At 36.2% G+C, this 20576-nt stretch overlaps 1 protein-coding gene across 1 annotated transcript; it reads right to left on the reverse strand.

The window, feature by feature from the left end:
- Window positions 1–7075: 7075 nt before the first annotated feature.
- On the reverse strand, window positions 7076–7765 carry LOC107923376 (uncharacterized). The gene is made up of 2 exons (XM_016853572.1): window positions 7385–7765; window positions 7076–7126 (listed from the first exon to the last, which is right to left on the reverse strand). The coding sequence occupies exons 1-2, from the start codon at window positions 7763–7765 to the stop codon at window positions 7076–7078; spliced, it is 432 nt and encodes a 143-aa protein (XP_016709061.1).
- Between the last annotated feature and the right edge of the window lie 12811 nt (window positions 7766–20576).

Below are 20576 nucleotides of genomic sequence, written 5' to 3' on the forward strand. Positions count from 1 at the left end.
AGAGTACACTGAGGCTAATGCTCAGCTTAAAAAAATATTTTATTTATCCATTTATTTTATTTTCTTAAATTTATTTATTTTTTGCACTTTTGAATATGTTTTATTTTATTTTTCGTATTTTCTTCTTTATTTATCTTAACCAATTTAAACCCCTCCATTTTTATTTTTATATTCAGCATTTCTACACATATGTCGTGGGCATGACTGTGATCGCGACATCTGGTCACGAAAAAAGGTGAAATTAAATAGCCAATCCTTGTAGATTTGACTCTACTATTCTATACTGCTAATTACTGTTATTTTGTCGTAGGAATTTATATTTGGTGGTTTTGATGCCCATTAGACATCGTAGATGCCCGAAAATCTAAATTATGGTGGAAGTTCGTATAATAATCATGTCCCGGGTCCTCGTCTACAAATAAATCTGAAGGTGATAAGCATCGATGCAAACATCGAAGAAGGGTCCAATAATGGTGAAGATTCTGATCACGACGTTGAAAATTATAGTGACCCCAATCTTGATAAGGTTCCGGAGGATTTGACGATGAAAGCCTGAAGGAGGTTGTAGATGTTCACGCCCCTTTTTCTAGTAACCCAAGTCGTGGAATTATTTTATGGAATGACCCTATAGGCGACATGTTAAGTGTAGATTTAGATGCAGTGCATGCACCTAAGTTCTTGAGTACGCCGATATAGTCTCTGCTCATAGATTGACATCAAATTCACAGTTGAAAGAGTTGTTTGTTGGCAATAGTTCGAGAACAATGCGGATTGTGTGTTTGCCATCAAACAGTACAACATAAAGGTGCCAATTGATTACAAGGTCACAAAGTCTACATCGACATTATATGTTGGGGAATGTTTGAGAGCTAAAGAAAGGTGTGGCTGGTGAGTTCGAACTATATTTATACAAAGGACTCAAAAGTAGCAAATATGAAAATTAGAAGGGTGCCATACATTCACTGTTGCATGTATGACTCTAGACCACCTAAATCTGGATGTCAAAAGTATCTGCAACTGTATCATGGCACTAGTGAAAGATAGTCTAACCATTCCTGTGTCGAAATTTATTGCAGACATGCAAGCCCGATTCCAGTACAGAGTATCGTACATGAAAGCATGATGGGCGAAACAAATGACCATAGAGCAGTTGTACAACAACTGGGATAACTCATACAATGAACTTCAAGGGTAGATTTCAGCGATGACAAAGTACGTGCTAGGAACTCTCGTGGACTTGCAAACTTTGCCTTATAGAGGCTCGAATGGACAACTTGAAACAGGGAGAAGAGTTTTTTGTCGATTGCTCTTGACGTTCAATCCATGTGTTAGGTCCTTCCCCCAATTTTGCCATGCTTCTAGCTCCAAATATTTCTACTCTCTCCAATATATGATATTATAATATAAAAATTTAAAAGTCACTACCATAAATTAATTTTGGAATAAATTTTAATTTTTTTAGCAAAATTTACACAAATTGAATAAATTAATTTTAGAATTTTTTATTTCATATAAATAAATATCATATATAAGGTGTTGAATAAATAAATTGTGATTTAACAAATTTTACTATTTCGTTAACACTCGATAAAGTGTAATTCGCGTTTACTTGAGAAGGCATTTTGATATCTGTATAATTAAAAAAGTACACAAAATAAATTTAATTAATTATTACACTACAATAACTACTTTAATATAATACATGCATATCAAAATATATTTACATACCTTAATCGTATTTATTAACTTCGAAACAAAGACAACTCTTTTTTTTTCCTCTTCTCTTCTCTTTTCTTTTTTTATTTCACTCAAAAATTTGAGAAGGACCAAAAACAGCCCCACCCTCCCTTTTAAAAGAAAACCAGCCGGCCTCTTCCTAATTTTTTTTTTCTTTTTTTTAAATATTAAAAGGCCTAAAAAGTGACCTTAATCAATCACGCTGCTAACGCGGCTGTCAAAATGTGAGCAGTCAATATATTTAATTTTGGGCCCTTTGGTTTTTTTATTTCTATTAAAAATGCCCCAGTTTATTTATTATACAAATCAACCCTTTCTCATCCTTATCTTTTTTCAGTCAATTCTCTCTCCCACTTTCGTTTTTTTTTCTTTCTTTCTCATTTTTCCCAAACTTTCTTTATTTTTTGGCCCTCTATTTCTTGATTTTTATTAAAAATGCCCCTATCAAACGATTAATTCACATTACATAAATGATTTATATGAAAATTATTTTATATTGCTAACATTTCAAATAATTATCAATTTACATAATTCAAAAATTTTATTTTACAAAATATAATTTTTGGTTTGCAACATTCCAAAATAATTTCATTTAACTTGCAATATGTAATTTTACAACACGAGCAACTTTCTCTATTCTAAAAAAAATTAAACGATTTTGTTGAAGACCGACAACTTTGTGTCTTATAAATAAAACATAATTAAACGATTTTGTTCAAGATCAACAACATTGTGTCTTATAAATTGAAAATTACAATTGTCGAAACCATTTTAAGTTTGAAGAACGGGGATCGACTTTAAAATAAAATATATAGTCACCATCGATCTTTTCTGAGGTGTGATCGGATCACCTTGAGATTGATCATTTTAATAAAACATTTTTGATTTATTAAAACAATGATTTTGGGTTTACAAAATTCGAAAAAAAGGGTTCGGGAGTCGGTTACGACTAGGAATGGGTTAGCACCCTCGTAACGCCCAAAAATTGGTACCTAATTGATTAATTAATATCTTAATGTCGAAAATTTGAAAAGATATTAGAATACGATCCCATTTAAAAATGTTTGAATATACTCGAATTGGATGTTAAGGTTCTCTTGTTTCGAATAAATAAAATATCACATCCAGTACGTTAAGATACAACAATTCAAACCCTCGAAACCAAGATCATCTCATGATTTCCAGAATTCATGCATGGAAATTTCAAAAGGATATTCAGTTATTTGGTCAAACGGTAAATTGAAACCCAGCAAGTTAGATTACGATTTCTCGAATTTCCAAACATGAAATATTGCCTTATTTTCGAAAATTTTTGAAAAATAACATCAAGTGCTTTGCTTTCAAGAGGTGTATTTTTCACTTTGAAACCCTGATATGCAAATGCAATTGCCATGTAAACAAGATCAAATGCACTAATAAAAAAATTTGTGATGGTCACCTAATATACATTATTTACAATCTAACATGATAATCAAAGGCAAATGAATTAAAAGACATATATAACAAATTAAAAATATAAAGCAAATCGAAATAGAGTGTAAGACAATTTGAAAATGATAATGAATGAGTTCAAAATAATAATGTGAGAAAAGAATTTGAAAATCAATAATATACAAAATGATTTTTTTAAAAAAAAGAAAATAATAATAATAAATGAAAAAATCTAAAATAAGTACTGTATATTCATGTATAAAAAAGCAAAATAAATCACATGAAAAAAAGTTCAAAACAAACAATAAATACATTTAAAATAAATAATATGTATAAGAGTTGGAAATAAATATTATGTAAAAACTTGAAATAAACAAATAAAATAGAAATTTGAAAAAAAAATAAAATGAATTTTTATATAAAAATAATAAGTAAATAAACAAACGAATAAATATTAAATATTCAGCTAATTTAATAGTATGATAAGAATAATAATAATAGTGGTAATAATACTAATAATAATAATAACAATACTAATTAAAATAATAGTAATAATAATAATAGAAATAATAATATTAGAAATATTAATAAACATAATAATGATAAATATAAAACTCAAATTAATTAATTTAACAATAAAATAGTTAAAATAATCGAAAAGGGATTAAATTGAATTGAAAATAGAAGTTTTGGGGCCAAATTAGAAATAAAAGATAGGGGAAGGACTGAATTAAAACGTATGCAAAACAGGGAGGGACCCAAAACCAAATATCCCTTTCCCCTAAACGCACCGTTGCCACGGGGACCAATTTGTAATTGCAGTAGATCCGTGGGGTAAATTTAGAAATAAAAAATAATTTTAATTGTAAAATAATAAGAAAGAGGAGGGACCAAACTGGCAATTAGACCATCACTTAAAAAATACACGGATCTCCTAGTGGGTCGGGTCGGTCGGACTGGCAAGGTTCAAAACAATGCCTTTTTTTGGCCTATATGCATTAGCACCAAAACGGCGCTGTATGGGGACACTATAAAAGCTAATTTTTGGTCAAAAACCTCATTTCCCTTCTTCAATCTAAAAATAAAAAAAAACTTTTCCCCACAAAACCTTTCAAGCCATTCCCCTCCAGTCCAAAGCTCCGTCACGGTGGTCGGAGATAAAAAAAATTGGTCATTTTTGTTTTTTTTAAACCCCGAAAATGCCATCTTTCATCGGAGATGCCGGCCTTAATCTTCCCCATGACGGCGCGAAAGCAAAGAAAGGTAAGATTTTTACCCTCTTTTCGTTTATTTCTTTTTTAAAAAAAAAGTAAAGGAAAAAGAAATAAAGAAAGAAAGCAAAGTGAACAATCTTTTTGAAATCTCTTTCGATTCTTAGCCTTTTAATTTCGTGTCTATATTCGTAAAACAAAAAAAAAACTCCCCTTTTACACTGTTGAGAATGGCTTTATATAGCCTAAATACAACTATTTGCTGCGTGCTTGTAGGTGTGGAGCGAAGATCACGGAGGTGTGGTTCGGACTTGGAGTGGTGGAGTAGCGCACGATGTGGAGGGGCTATATGGAGATAAGATCTGTTATCTTCAGTTTGTTCTATTGCAACTTTAGGGAAACAAGACTGGTGACTTAAATCTGCTCCACTGCCGCTATATGGAGATAAGATTCACCGCCTTCGATTTGCTCCACTGCTACTTCAGGGAGATAAGATCTACAATCTACAATCTGCTTCCCTATTTCCTCGGGAAGATAAGATTCGCCATCTTCGATCTACTCCACTACTGCTTAGGTAGATAAGATCTACAATCTTCAGCCTTCTCCACTACTGCTCAGGGAAATAAGGCTACTGGCTTAAATCTACTTCCCTACTACCTCGGGAAGATAAGATTCACCGTCTTCAATCTGCTCCACTATTGCTCAGGGAGATAAGATCTGTGAATTAACTGATGTTGCTACACCGTCCTCTAGGGGACATGTCCTATAGACTCTGCTTCATATGCCTATGTTTATGCCAAATGATTAGGATGCTATGATCAGAATGAATCAGATGCTCCTAACCAAATGTGCTATGAATGATACGAATACAAAAATGTCATGAGAATGATTCCCTTTTAAATGCTTAAGGTGTCATCGCTCGTTGTTCATCAGAGTTTTATCACTGACGTATTATGTTGCCTTCTTGCTCGGCTGGTATTTTCCGATAGAAAACCCACTGAGACAATCCATTATGCTCAACTGGTTTGCCCCATTGTAACTTCAGGGTCCATTTCACTATACCTTTAGGACCTAAGGTTTGTACCATCTTCAAACCCTCCCTTACAACTCAGGAGTATAGGTTTTGAATCTTTTTCATCAATTTGGTCCATTACACCATTCCCCGGGTGTCATGACCAGATGTGTACACCTGATATTTACATGAATGAGGAATATCATTTTTCTTTTCTTGAGAATGATCCCCTTTTATGCTTCGGTTAACATTGCCCGCTTTCGGCATTGACGTGATATCATGTCTTCTTGTTTAACCGATATCTTTGACTGAAAATCTGAAGAGAAAATCTCAATTTGGACTCAAATATTTCCAACCCTTAAGCTTGGTAAGTTCTAAACAATAGTCCTGCTTCAGGTTCTTGCACTACTTAGAAACCACTAGAGTAATATACAAAACTTCTTTTATGGAAGTGATTAGTCATTATTTCAATATGAAACGCTTAAAAGAGATTATAAAGATGGATAAAACTGAAATTTATTAGGAACAAAATTCGAAAAGAATGGATTAGTCAAAGAAAGTAAATATTGCAGGAGTACAAAAAAAATAAGTAAAGGAAAAAATGAGTACCCCTGATATCGCAGCCTGAGCTTCTCCGTACGAACTCTTCGAGAACCATTTTGAGCTTATCATGTACCTAGGAGATCTAGAGTACTTTTTCGATGCCCTAAGACATAGCATACTTCTTCTTCGTTAATTCAAGCATAGTAAGACTACCACATGCCTCAACCTCGATCAAAATTTGAATTGCCCCTTTTGGGTTTTCAATTCAAAACCCCTTTGGTCTCAAGGTGCCCTTTGTGGGTTTTCACCTCGACCACTCTTTTTTTTTGTAAGCACCCTTTGCGAGCTTTTGCCTTGGCCTCTCTCTTTTTAGGTGAAGCACTTCTTGACTGAATCCAAATTTACTGGGTTAGGTAGACTCTTACCGTCCATCTCAGTTAATATCAATGCTCCTCTAGAAAAAGTCTTCTTTACCACATAAGGTCCTTCCCAGTTTGGCATCCATTTCCCTCTAAATTTTTTTTGCATAAGGAGAATCTTTTTCAATACCAAGGTCCCCTCATGGAATACTCTAGGGCGAACCTTTTTGTTGTAAGCTTGCATCATTCGCTTCTGGTACATTTGATCATGACGGATAGCCTTCAGCCTCTTTTCTTCAATCAAGTTCAGCTAATCATACCGGGATTGGATCCATCCCATAAACCCGGAGAGAAGGAATTTCAACTTCAATGGGAAAGACTGCCTCCATCCCATAAACCAAAGAATAAGGTGTTGCCCCGGTTGAAGTTTTGACAGATGTTTGATAAGCATGGAGAGCAAATGGTAACTTTTCATGCCAATTATTGTAGGTCTCAGTCATTTTCCCCACGATCTTCTTGATATTTTTATTAGCTACCTCAACTGCACCATTCATTTTCGGGCAATGTGGTGACGAGTTGTGGTGCTTAATTTTGAACTGACTGCAAACCTCCACTATCACGCTGTTATTTAAATTTAACGCGTTGTTAGATATGATCCTTTCTGGCATGCCATATCGATATATGATAAATTTCAAGAACTTGCTGACCGCCAACTTTGTGACGTTGGCATATGAAGCAGCCTCTACCCACTTGGTGAAATAATCGATGACCACAAAGATGAATCAATGTCCGTTAGAAGCCTTCGGTGAAATTGGCCCAATAACGTCTATGCCCTACATTGAAAAAGACCATGGGGAAATCATAACATGAAGAGGTGAATAAAGCACATGGATCTTGCCTCTATAAATTTGGCACTTATGACATTTCTTGGCGTAACTGATGCAATCTTCTTCCATCGTGGACTAGTAATACTTGAATCTCATGATTTGCCTGGTCATTCTGAACCCATTGGCATGCGTGCCACAGACACCTTCATGGACTTCTTACAGGATTTTCTTAGCTTTAACAACGCCAACACATCTTAGCAGCACCTGATCCTTCCTCCTTTTATACAAGATCTCTCCGTCTAAGACATAGTTACTGGCCAGCCTCCTCAATGTTCTCTTATCATTTTCAGTTGCCTGATCAGGGTATTCACGGTTCTTCACATATCGAAGAATATTATGATACCAAGGATAATCATCTTTCTCCTCTTCTTCGATGATATTATAGCAATACGCTGGAGCCTCGTAAATACTTATCTGGATCGGTTTCATATCCTCTCGTTTATTTAATCTGATCATAGAAGCTAATGTAGCCAAGGCGTCGGCCATCTGGTTTTCATCTCGTGGGAGGTAACAGAAAGTGATATCATCAAACACATCAATTAACTCCAAGACCAACTTCTGGTAACTAATTAGCTTGGGGTCCATTGTTTCCTATTCACCCTTAAGCTGATAGATCACTAGTGCAGAATCCCCATATACCTCTAGCACTTTGACTTTTTGTTTGATAGCTGCACAGATTCCCATGATACATGCTTCGTACTCTGCCATATTGTTTGTGCAATCAAAGTCTAATTTGCAAGTAAATGGATAATGATCTCCATTTGGGGATATCAAGACTGCCCCAACTCCGTTGCCAACTGCATTCGATGCTCCATCAAAGTTCAATTTCCAAGGATAATTTTCTGGAGTGCCTTTTTCAGCAGTTGCCACATGCATTAGATCTTCGTTAGGAAAATTAAAGTTCAAAGGCTCATAATCTTCTACAGTTTTACTGGATAGAAAATCTGCTATTGCACTCCCTTTTACAACCTTCTAGTTCACATAGACAATGTCAAATTCGGAAAGTAAAATTTGCCATCGAGCCATTCTTCCACTTAAAGTAGTTGACTCCATCATGGCAGTTGACTCCATCATGTACTTTAGAGAGCCTAGTTTCGAGATTAACCAAGTCGTATGATACAACATGTACCACTTCAATCTTTGAGTTGTCCAAACCAAGGCGCAACATAATTTATCAATTGGCGAGTATCTCACTTTATACTCAGTGAATTTCTTACTAAGGTAATATATCGCCTTTTCTTTCTTTCCTGTCTCATCGTGTTGGCCGAGCATACATCCCATTGATTTGTCAAATACCGTCAAATACAGTATCAGTGGCCTACCAAGACTAGGTGGCGTTATTACTCGGGGATTGGACAAATATTGCTTAACCTTGTCAAAGGTTTTCTGACACTCATCATCCCACGCACCTGGGTTGTGTTTCTTGAGAAGACGAAATATGGGCCCACATTTCTCGATTAGCTGTGAAATGAAACGAGCGATGTAATTTAGTCTTCCTAGGAAACCTCAAACTTCCTTCTGAGTATGCAGCGGAGGCAATTCTTATATAGCTTTGACTTTGTCTAGGTCAACCGCAATTCCCTTTCACTGACTATGAAACCCAGTAATTTCCCTAACCTAACTCCGAAAGTACATTTTGTTGGATTGAGCTCTAGCTGAAACTTTTTTAGCCTCAAGAACAATTCCTCAAAACCTGTACATACTCCTTTTCTGTTCGGGATTTTATGATCATATCGTCGACTTAAACCTCAATTTCCTTACGTATCATGTTGTGAAACAAGGTTACCATTGCTCTTTGATACGTTGCTCCAGCATTTTTTAACCCGAATAGCATCACCTTATAGTAAAACGTTCCCTACAGGGTTATGGATGTGGTCTTTTCCATATCTTCAGGATGTATCTTTATTTGGTTGTATCCAAAAAAACCATCTATGAAGGAGAACAATGAGTAACCTGCCGTGTTATCTACCAAAGTGTCGATGTGAGGCAGTGGGAAGTTGTCTTTTGGGCTGGCCTTGTTTAAGTCTCTGTAATCTACACACATCTGCATTTTTCCATATTTCTTAGGGACGGGGACAACGTTGGCTACCCATTCTAAATAACTAACTACTTGTAAGAACCCAGCATCAAATTGCTTCTTGACCTCTTCTCTTATTTTTACTACAACATCGGGTCTCATCCTTCGGAGCTTCTCTTGAACTGGATTGCATTCCTCTTTTATGGGGACACGGTGTACCACAATATCCATGCTCAACCCAAGCATATCTTGACACGACCACGCGAAGACATCCTTGAACTCTTACAATAATTCAATGAGGTCCAATCTTGTTTCTTCGGTTATGCAAGTTCTAATGTTCACCTCTTTTCCTTCTTCCAATGTCACATTCTCTAGCATCTCCTTGTGAGGTAGGATCTGTTTCTCTTCCTGCTCTACCATCCTTAACAAATTCAGAGATAAGTTACAGTCTCCATCATCTTCAAAATCCTGAGATCCCTCTAGACACATGTCTCTCTCAAAAGGAAATTTTGGGTCCGTAACAGTGCCACTCGTGTCATTGATATCTAGAGACCTATTGTAGTCACGAAGGGATATACAAAAAACAAATGAATCTAAGAATAGCTTATTTGTATGGCATGATTATGAATGAAATGCAAGAAAAGAATATTTACTCAGGATTAAAGAATATTTGCTTAGAATAAGACATAAAAGTGTATTTTTATTGAAATAAAGACGTGTTGAACATGAGCCTATTTCACAAAAGATTTTTATTGTTTCTAGGCTTTAAAACAACAAGTGTGTTTTGAACATTACTCTGCATTAGCTCTAAAAACTGTAGGAATTTCTTTTACAGTTCAGTTCTTCAGAACACTTCTAGGCTCATAAGGGCAAATGCTTGGTAGTTCTACTTCCATCACTTTCTCCTCAGATATGACGTTGATGTTCAGATTTCCATTGAAATATTTGGCCGTTGCTTCTCTTGTCATCTTTAGTTCAGGATAGATAATTCCTCCTGACACGAATGTATTGGATATATGGGGAAAAGTCATTGATTCCCACTTGACTTCTGCCCCACTCAATCGTGCTCTTCGTCTCTTTTGCTTCTTTTCCACCTCCTTTCTGCTTTACTTTCCGTCCAGCCTATACCCTAAGCCAAAGTGATCCTGTTTATCAGCCAAGACTGGCACTTCAACCCATCCATGGAGATATTTCCCAAGTCTCCTCTCAGACAATGCCCCTTTTCCAACTGTTAGCTGCAAGCTCATCCTCGTAGCTTCAGATATTTTTGGCATTGAGGCCTTGCCTCCTTCGATGATGAAAGTTGCATTTACAATTTCTAATGACCGAAAGGAACACTCTATTGCCTCACTATCATTTTCTATATATGGCGCATCACTAGTAATGGATGCAATAATGCCTTCCTCCGCATTTAGCATTATCAGTCGGCCCTCCGTCACTAACTTTAGCTTTTGGTGCAATGATGATGGTACTGCCCTTGCTGAGTGAATCCAAGGCCTCCCTAATAAACAATTATAAGAAGGCCTGATGTCCATCACTAAGAAGTCTACATCGTATGTGTTTGGTCTGATCAGAAGAGGTACCTCAATCCTCCCCATTACTTTCCTTTCGGTGCCATCGAACGCCCTCACTATGTTCTGGCATGTCTTCATATGAGAGCTGTCTATAGGTAACTTGTTCAATATGGACAGGGGCAAAACGTTCAGTACCGATCCATTGTCAATTAGTACCCCTGGTAATGTATACCCTTTGTAGCGGATGGTAATGTGTAGAGCCTTGGTGGATCCCATGCCCCCTGGCGGTATCTCATCGTTACTGAAGAAGATGAAGTTATCGGCGCTTATGTTAATGACAAGACGATCTAGCTTGCTTACCAAGATGTCGTCAGCGACGTAAGTTTCGTTCAATACCTTCATTAGTGTATTACAGTGTACCTCTGAGTTTAAGAGCAAAGCCAGTACAGATATGCGTGTCGACTACTTATGCAATTGTTCCACAACACTATACTCGCTATGTTTTAGGAATTTCAAAAACTCCTTGGCTTCATTCTCCATTATTGGTTCCTTAACCAGTGGTTCTGACCTTTTTCCCCCTTGTTCAATCATCAAGGATTTCCTTTTTATAGGTTCGGCTTTTGCGTTTGTCGTGATGTTCAGACTTTCCTCTCCTGGGACTGTCACATTGTAGTTATAATTCCAGGGCACCCTTTTGCTATCCTTATAAGGAAAAGCCATGGGTTTCTGAATTACAACTTTTGGTGCCATTTTGGCTCCGGCTTCATTGATTCTTGGTCGTGAGATGATCACCGCCGAGTGATTAACCTTAGGGACCTTCTCTATCGCCTCTCCCTCCGATGTGTATACATATTCTCCTTCAGTAAATTCAAAGAACTCCTACTCTTTGTTATCCATTAGACCCTGTACCAGGACTCTGAATACATCGCATCTTCCAATCTCGTGATCTCCCTCATTGTGGAATTCACAATAGTTTCTTGCATCTCGAAATTTGCTCCTCAAATCCTACGTGATTAACCCTTTTTCCCCCATTTTCTTCTAGACCTCTTTCAACGGGGTTTTCACTTCTGCAGCATTCAACTTGTTTCTCCTCCTCATATTCTTGACTATCGCGTTTACCTCATTACCAGTATGATTAGGTAACAGATTTCTTACATCAGGTGCATCATCAAATTTGACAACACCCATTTTGATGAGCCTTTTGACTAACCTTTTGAAAGAGGTACAGTTCTCTATCGAGTGTCCCGTGATTCCCGCATAGTATTCACATTGAGCACTTGTGTCCTACCACTTGGGGTATGGGGGTTGCATTGGTTTTCAGTAGAAAGGAGGTACAACGTGTGCATCAAATAGACTTTTGTACCGTTCCTGATACGTTATTGAAATGGAAGTGAACTGGGGCTTCTCCGTGCTTTGCTTTGTATTGAGCTCTTATCTTGGCCAGGCTTGCTGGCTTGTGGCTACCGTTCTTGGTTGATTTACCGTGATTAGTTTTTCATAACCCATGCTCACATTGCTGACCTTATTTTCTTTCTTCTTCGGGGCTGACCTCCTGGTGTTTTCCCCAGCCTCTATCTTTCCGCACCTTATCTTATTCTCTATCATTTCACCAGACATCACTATGTCCACGAAACTCTTAGTTGTGCTTCCCATCATGTGATTAATAAAATGTGCCTTCAAGGTATTAATGAAAAGCATGGTTGTTTTTTTTTCCAACAGTAGCGGTTGGACTTGTGTAGCGACTTCTCTCCACCTCTGAGCATATTGCCTGAAACTTTCACTCGAATTTTTTTCCATATTCTGTAACGTGATCCTGTCAGGTGCTATGTCCATCACATGGCCATATTGCTTCATGAAGGCCTGTGCTAAGTCCTTTCATGATTTAACTTGGGTGCGATTCAGCTGATTGTGACATTTGGCCTCAGCCCCAGTCAAACTGTCCTGGAAACAGTGAATTAACAACTGATCATTGTTAAAATATCCCGTCATCCTTCAACAGAACATTGTAATGTAGGCCTAAGGGCAGCTAGTCCCATTATATTTTTCAAACTTCGGTATTTTAAACTTCGGAGGGAGCACCAAATCTAGGACCAGGCTCAACTCCTTAGCATCCACTCCACAATGATAATCAGCGTTTTCCAATACCGTGAATTTCTCCTCCAGCCATTTGTATCAATCTTCCAGTTACTTTGGGAATTCCGCTCTTGCCCTCCCGCTTCCGCTACATTATCAAGGTTAGGGACTACAGGATTTGCCTGATTGTCTTCAGGGTTAGAACTCGAGCCAATTGAAAATTTATCAGGGTCGAAGTACCAGTCTGACATTGGGGTCTGATATTGACAGATACCCTTTGTGGTGGTGCTTGGGTATTCGTTGGAGTGAAACTTGGAGGGTAAGCAAAGTCCTCACTGCCGTCCCCAGAATTGACCATAAGGCTCTTTCTTTTTTCTGGCCCTCCAAGCAGCAACTAGGTTAACTGATTCACCATGTTCTTTTGTGATTCTTACATCGGATCCTTCATATCCTGCTGAATTTTGGCCAGTTTCTCTTGCATCTGTATTTGTAGTTGATCCTGTATTTCCTTATACATTTGTTCCAGTTCCAACCTTTGATCCTTGGCTTTGGTTTTTCTCCGTGTGTAGTAGCAATGTTTCAAGGTAACTATAATACGATTTCTAATTAATTAGGGTTCTTTTGTGAAATTTAATGCACATGATGCGATAAAATGCAAATACATGAGATGAATGTAAAACTAAAAAGGCATCGATTCTGATCCAATTTCATTTAGAATAACTTTATTAGAAAATAATATCCTTTACATAAGATAGATCATTTATACGGTTTTGCCTTGATGCTCAAAGTTTTAACCCTCTTAAGAAGCCAAGCTAGCTCACGACCCCGGTCTGACTCTAACTCATATTTCACACTTAGTACATCAGCCTGAACCGCTAAGGTCTGTAAATGATCAACCACTTCTCGTATCTGAGCCACAGTTTTGCCCATGACGTAATCCCTATCCCTGACCTGGTCTTGCGATGGACGAAGTTGCTCCTTCCACTGCTCATTATTCGACTTACAGAATTCAATTCGAAGTTCGCAGTTCTATAGCGCAGTTTCAAGTTCTTCAAATTTTTCTTCCAAATCCTTGATCCTGTTTAGGCTAGCCCTTAATTAAATGTCAGAGTTATGCCACAACGCTGATGTAGTGCCTTTTTTAGTTCCGCTACCCAAGCTACTAATATCCCTTTCTCATTTTGGCTCTCAACCAAGCTATTTTTTAAAGCGTTTTCTCAAGCTCGAGCATCATGGAACCTCTTCTCCCACTGATCAGCTCTAGCCTTTTCTTCCTGTAGTTCTTATCGCCACTGCTCTGACGTCTTTCCCAATCCGATAGTTCTTATCGACATATGCAGCTTCTTGTAATCAGTTTTGAAATTGTCCAAGTCTTCTTCGATCTTCCTTTTCCCTTTTCTCAACTTCTCAGACTCTAATTTCTAAACATAGATATCTAGCCTCAAATGCATTTTTTCTTCTCCCAGTTGTTCTATTTTCTTTCCTAGCTCTACATTTCAGTTCTCAAAATCCTGTTTTATGATCTCTAGCTCAGATGGGACCACTTGCAGATATTCTTCCATCGGCTGCGCTCCTTCTTGACCTGGCCCGGGGATATTGTCAATGACCCTTTTATTCCACCACCTATTATATTTAGGGGTCATCATTGGACTTACAGCAAACCTTTTCATCCGGCGGGTCTGTTTCCAAGTGTTAGACATTTCTTAGACCTTTTTCTTGTAGTTATTCCCCTTATATAAAAATTCGCACCAGGCTAGCCCCTGGGTTGCCAGTATGAATTGTCTTGATCTATACTACCTTAACACGAGCAAAGAAGCATACCCAATGGCTCCCCAAATTCCCAACAGAAGAACCCAGTCAAAACTCCCGCATCGAAAAAGAATCTCATCGGGAACCAACCAAGGAGCTTTCCACTCAACGTCCTCCTCCTGGAGATTTCGAAGGAGTGCGATCCAATTTTCCTTTGATATGTCATCCCTCTTGGGCATGGCTGCTATCTCTTTTAACGGGGAGTAATTCTCGAAGAAAACCTGATAAAAAACTTTATCCACTTTCTAGAAATGGCTATGGAACCAAGCTAACAATAACTACGCACACCCTATAAATCTTCCTTCGTCGGCTCTTCTGCATGCATTCAAAGATCTAAACGTCTCGGCCAAGATCGGAGGAACATGTGTGACCTCTTTGTCAAGTCGGTCGAAGAGATCCGAGATCGCCTCATCTACATACCCCAGTGCTATTGGGAAAACAATCAACCCATAAATGCTCAAAGCAAACATATTAACCCTTTTCTTCACATCTGGGTGCGCCGAAATCAGATCTCGCAAACTTTTACAGGGAATACATTTACTTTCTCCTTTTTTCTTGATACGAGCCGCAACCCACTGGTCACTCATTTCCGTGATATTTTTTAATTTCTTCACGAAAGTCGGGACATTAGTGGCTATGTAATAGACCTTGTCAACTTGAAAATTTGGAAAACGAAGCAAGGCTGTATACTCCAAAACCGTAGGCCCCAAATCCACATTCCCAAAGGTAAAGCAACTGTAGGCAGGATTCCAAAATTGATCCAAAGCTCGAAGCAGGTACTTATCCACCTTGACATTGAGTAGATAGGGCATGTCACCGTAATTACTGTAAAATAGCTACTTAACCTCATCGTCCCAATTGACCTATATCTCCTTCAATTCCCGGAGATCATTTTGTGTCACGCTGATACGGGTGAAGTCCCATAATTCTGATGCGTACCCCTCTGCCAAGCTATCACCCTTTTCTAATTGCGTTTTCTCTGACCATACACGGACGGCCGTATCATCCTCTACTTTATCAAGAAAATCGTTCTCCATTGTAAGCTCTCTAGTTAGTAACTGAACGTGAATTGACACCTCTTTTTTATGATGAAAATGTCATGCAATCAAAGTAAACAAAATAAGTCAGTATAAAAACTAGAATTCATAGTAAGCAAAGAGTAATAGAGCATCTATTCGGATGACCACTAATGGTTCGACGTGGCTTTATCTAGGGCCGGCCTTTATGGCTCACTATATGTGGTTCGGTTCTAAAGAAAGGGTACCTGAACCAGTAGATTCCTCGATCCTCACCCATTATAGGCTCATATGGATCGAGTTTAGTTCAGGGGGATACATTTCTCTATGGCTGCACGGAGGTGAAAACCTCACGAAGACATAGGTATAGATGTATCCCGAAAGCGATCCACTATCCTACACGGAGGTGAAAACTTCACAAAGGAAATAGCTTCTCACTCCCACTTAAAAGGGTAACCACAACGGTTATGCAATATGATGCAGGAATATCTTACGAGACTCAAATCACAACAAACTTATGACATGACACAAAACGAATGCGAAAAAAAAAAAGATTTTTCAAATCAAATTTTTGATTTCCGATAAAAGGACAAAAAAAATCAACTTTACGACTTGACTCTCTTATGAGTCCTCAGGGGAGTCGCCAAGCTGTCGAAACCATTTTAAGTTTGAAGAACGGAGATCGAATTTAAAATGAAATATAAAGTCGCCACCGATCTTTTTCGAGGTGTGATCGGATCACCTTGAGATTGATCATTTTAATAAAACATTTTAATTTATTAAAACAAAAATTTTGAGTTTACGAAATTTGAAAAAAAGGGTTCGGGAGTCGGTTACGCACGAGGAAGGGTTAGCACCCTCACAATGCCCAAAAATTGGTACCTAATTGATTAATTAATGTTTTAATGTCGAAAATTTGAAAAAAAATTTAGAATACGATCCCATTTAAAAATGTTTGAATATACTCGAATTGGATGTTAATATTCTCTTGTTCTGAATGAATAAAATATCACATCCAGTACGTTAGGATAAAACAATTCAAACCCTCGAAACCAAGATCATCTCATGATTTCCAGAATTCATGCATGGAAATTTCAAAAGGATATTCAGTTGTTTGGTCAAATGGTAAATCAAAGCCCAGCACGTTAGGGCACGATTTCTCGAATTTCTAAACACGAAATATTGCCTTATTTTCAAAATTTTTTGAAAAATAACATCAAGTGCTTTGCTTTAAAGAGGTGTATTTTTCACTTTGAAACTCTGATATGCGAATGCGATTGCGATGTAAACAAGATCGAATGCACTAATAAAACAATTTGTGATGGTCACCTAATATACATTATTTACAAACTAACATGATAATCAAAGGCAAATGAATTAAAAGACATATATAACAAATTAAAAATATAAAGCAAATCGAAATAGAGTGTAAGACAATTTGAAAATGATAATGAATGAGTTCAAAATAATAATGTGAGAAAAGAATCTGAAAATCAATAATATACAAAATGATTTAAAAAAAGAAAATAATAATATATGAAAAAATCCAAAATAAGTACTGTATATACATATATAAAAAAGCAAAACAAATCACATGAAGAAAAGTTCAAAATAAACAATAAATACATTTAAAATAAATAATATGTATAAGAGTTGGAAATAAATATTATGTAAAAACTTGAAATAAACAAATAAAATAGAATTTTGAAAATAAAATAAAATAAAATGAATTTATATATAAAAATAATAAGTAAATAAACAAAGGAATAAATACTAATTATTTAGCTAACTAATTTAATAGTATGATAATAATAATAATAGTGGTAATAATACTAATACTAACAATAATAATAACAATACTACTTAAAATAATAGTAATAGTAATAATAGAAATAATAATATTAGAAATATTAATAAACATAATAATGATAAATATAAAACTCAAATTAATTAATTTAACAATAAAATAATCAAAATAATCGAAAAAGGATTAAATTGAATTGAAAATAGAAGTTTTGGGGCCAAATCGGAAATAAAAGATAGGTGAAGGACCGAATTAAAACATGCGCAGAATAGAGAGGGACCCAAAACCAAATATCCCTTTCCCTTAAACGCGCCGTTGCCAGGGGGACCAATTTGTAATTGCAATAGATCCGTGGGGTAAATTTAGAAATAAAAAATAATTTTAATTGTAAAATCATAAAAAAGCGGAGGGACCAAACTAGCAATTAGACTACTTAAAAAACACGCGGATCTCCTAGCTGGTCGGGTCGATCGGACTGGCAAGGCTCAAAACGGCGCCGTTTTGGCCTATATGCATTGGCACCAAAACGACGCAGTATGGGGACACTATAAAAGCCAATTTTTGGTCAAAAACCTCATTTCCCTTCTTCAATCTAAAAAAAAAAACCTTTCCCCACAAAACCTCTCAAGCCATTCCCCTCCAGTCCAAAGCTCCGGCGCCGGACCACCGTGACGACCATCGGTCACCGGAAATGGTGCCGCCATCCACGATGGCCAGAGAAAAAAAAATTGGCCATTTTTGGCCCTTTTAAACCCCGACCCCAAAAATGACATCTTTCATCGGAGATGCCGGCCTCGATCTTCCCCACGACGGCGCGAAAGCAAATAAAGGTAAGATTTTTACCCTCTTTTCGTTTATTTCTTTTTTTTTAAAAAAAAGTAAAGGAAAAAGAAATAAATAAATGAAAGCAAAATGAACAACCTTTTCAAAATCTCTTTCGATTCTTAGCCTTTTAATTTCGTGTCTATATTCGTAAAATAAAAAAAAACCTCTCATTTACATTGTTGAGAATGACTTTATATAGCCTAAATACAACTATTTGCTGCGTGCTTGTAGGTGTAGAGCGAAGATCACGGAGGCGTGGTGCGGACGTGGCGTGGTGGAGTAGCGCACGACGTGGAGGGGCGCCCGATGTGCGACGCCTGGAGGCTAACTTGGCTGCGGCGCAATGGAACCCTAGGGTTCCTGAGAATCATTTGATCTTTGGGCCATTTAGGCCGATACAATTTTCAGTCTAAGTTTTAGGTTCATTTGGGCTTTGATTGAATTCAGTTTGAGGGTTGGTATTTGGGTTTTAATTGGCTGTAAATAGACTTTGTATTTTGGGACTGTTGTTTATTGGGCCCCGTGCTTAAATTGGGCCCTACAACAATGTTTAACCACAATATGAGCAAGTTTCTTGGTGCTATTATCTTGCACCTCGGACGTTACTGATATTGATGATCTCACCTGTGCGGTTCGATTTGGGATTCCATAAAACCTTCAAACATCCCGTTGACCCAAAGAATCCCAAATAATCCACTTGTTGGCTACATAACCAATTTGAATCTGTTATCATCCTACCACAGCCAACTGAAAGATTTACATAACCAATTTGAACCCATTACCGAATAAATAATTGGCAACCAAAAATAACCATTAAACATAAAAGCATAAAAAACACTCTTCATCTCTCTCCCGTTCATCCTCTAACATTATATAGTTAAAAGAATTCTTTAACTAAGACTGATCTACCATTGGGGTTATATATAACTATTTGATCATGCTAAAGAGAATGGCTCCCCTAAATAAAATATTATTTTTAATTTTAAATTAAAAAATTTAAAAAAGTGATTGATTACACTGGTGGCGCCATTCTATATGGCTCCACTAAATATTGATTACACTGGTGGCACCATTCTATATGGCTCCACTAAATAAAATAACATTTTTTAAATTAAAAAAAACTAAAAAAAAAACCCTTACATAAAGTGGTGACACCATTTTATATACCTTTAACAAATAAAGTAACATTTTTTTAAAATTTAAAAAAACTAAAAAATAATAATAACCCTACATAAAGTGGTGGCGCCATTCTCTATAGCTCCATTATCATTATTTATTTTTTGGCCTTTCAATTATTGAGAAATACTAGTATTTCCCTATTATTTATACAAGTGGCGCCATTCACTATGGCTCCATCAAAAAATTGATTTTTTAAATTCCATGGCTGACGTGGCATGTTGGTGGCGCCAATCTCTTTAGCTTCACCAACTTTTACTATTCATTTTAGGTCATTTACTTACATAATCAAGAAAATGAGTCATTTTTGTAATTTATTTAAATTTTAAGGCCATTTTAATAAAAAAAACCCCTCAATTTCTCACATTTTTTTAACACTTAAAACAAATGGCAAACTACACTATCAGTAAGTTTATGGTTTGGTCATTCAACTTCAAAAAATTACAAGATGGTTATCAAAATATTTTAAAGTTTTCATTTATATCAATGAACGATTCAAAAATTTTCATTTAAATCATTGAATTGTTAAGTTTTTTTTATTTATATAAATTTATCTAACGAACTCCAAGCAACGATTTGATTCGTAATTCGGTACTCTACCTAAAGTTAAAAATGTGGAATAGTCTTAAATATTTCAATCTTTTTTAAGAAGTGGTTGGGTGTGGTAACGAGAATACCAAAAAAATATTTCAATCTTTTTTTGAAGTTGTAACTTTCAAATGCTTTCATATAAATCATGTCAGCTGATGATGATGACGATAATAAAGTATTAATATGTATCGGTGTACTATTTTTTGATTTCTCATTATTTTTAAAAAAATATTTAATAAATGTATATAAAAATATTTATAAATATTAAATAATAAAATTAAATAAATTTTAAATATAAAATATTAATCAATAATATAAAATATTAACAAGTTTTACACATACAATTCATCATTAAACAAATTCAAAACAAACAAAAAATATGATGAATTCATCTCGCAAGTGATAATCCTTAATTCATCAAATTCAAAAATAATAATGAAAATTTTAATTTTAATTTAAAATATTTTTATTTTTTTATAGTATTGGCCAATACTCTATATTTCAATCAATATAAGTGAAATCAATCAGTACACATTGATATGGCTAGTATGACCAAAATTTACATAATAAT

The sequence above is a fragment of the Gossypium hirsutum genome, chromosome A11 (genome assembly GCF_007990345.1).
Source record: "Gossypium hirsutum isolate 1008001.06 chromosome A11, Gossypium_hirsutum_v2.1, whole genome shotgun sequence".
In the NCBI taxonomy this organism is placed as follows: Eukaryota; Viridiplantae; Streptophyta; class Magnoliopsida; order Malvales; family Malvaceae; genus Gossypium; species Gossypium hirsutum.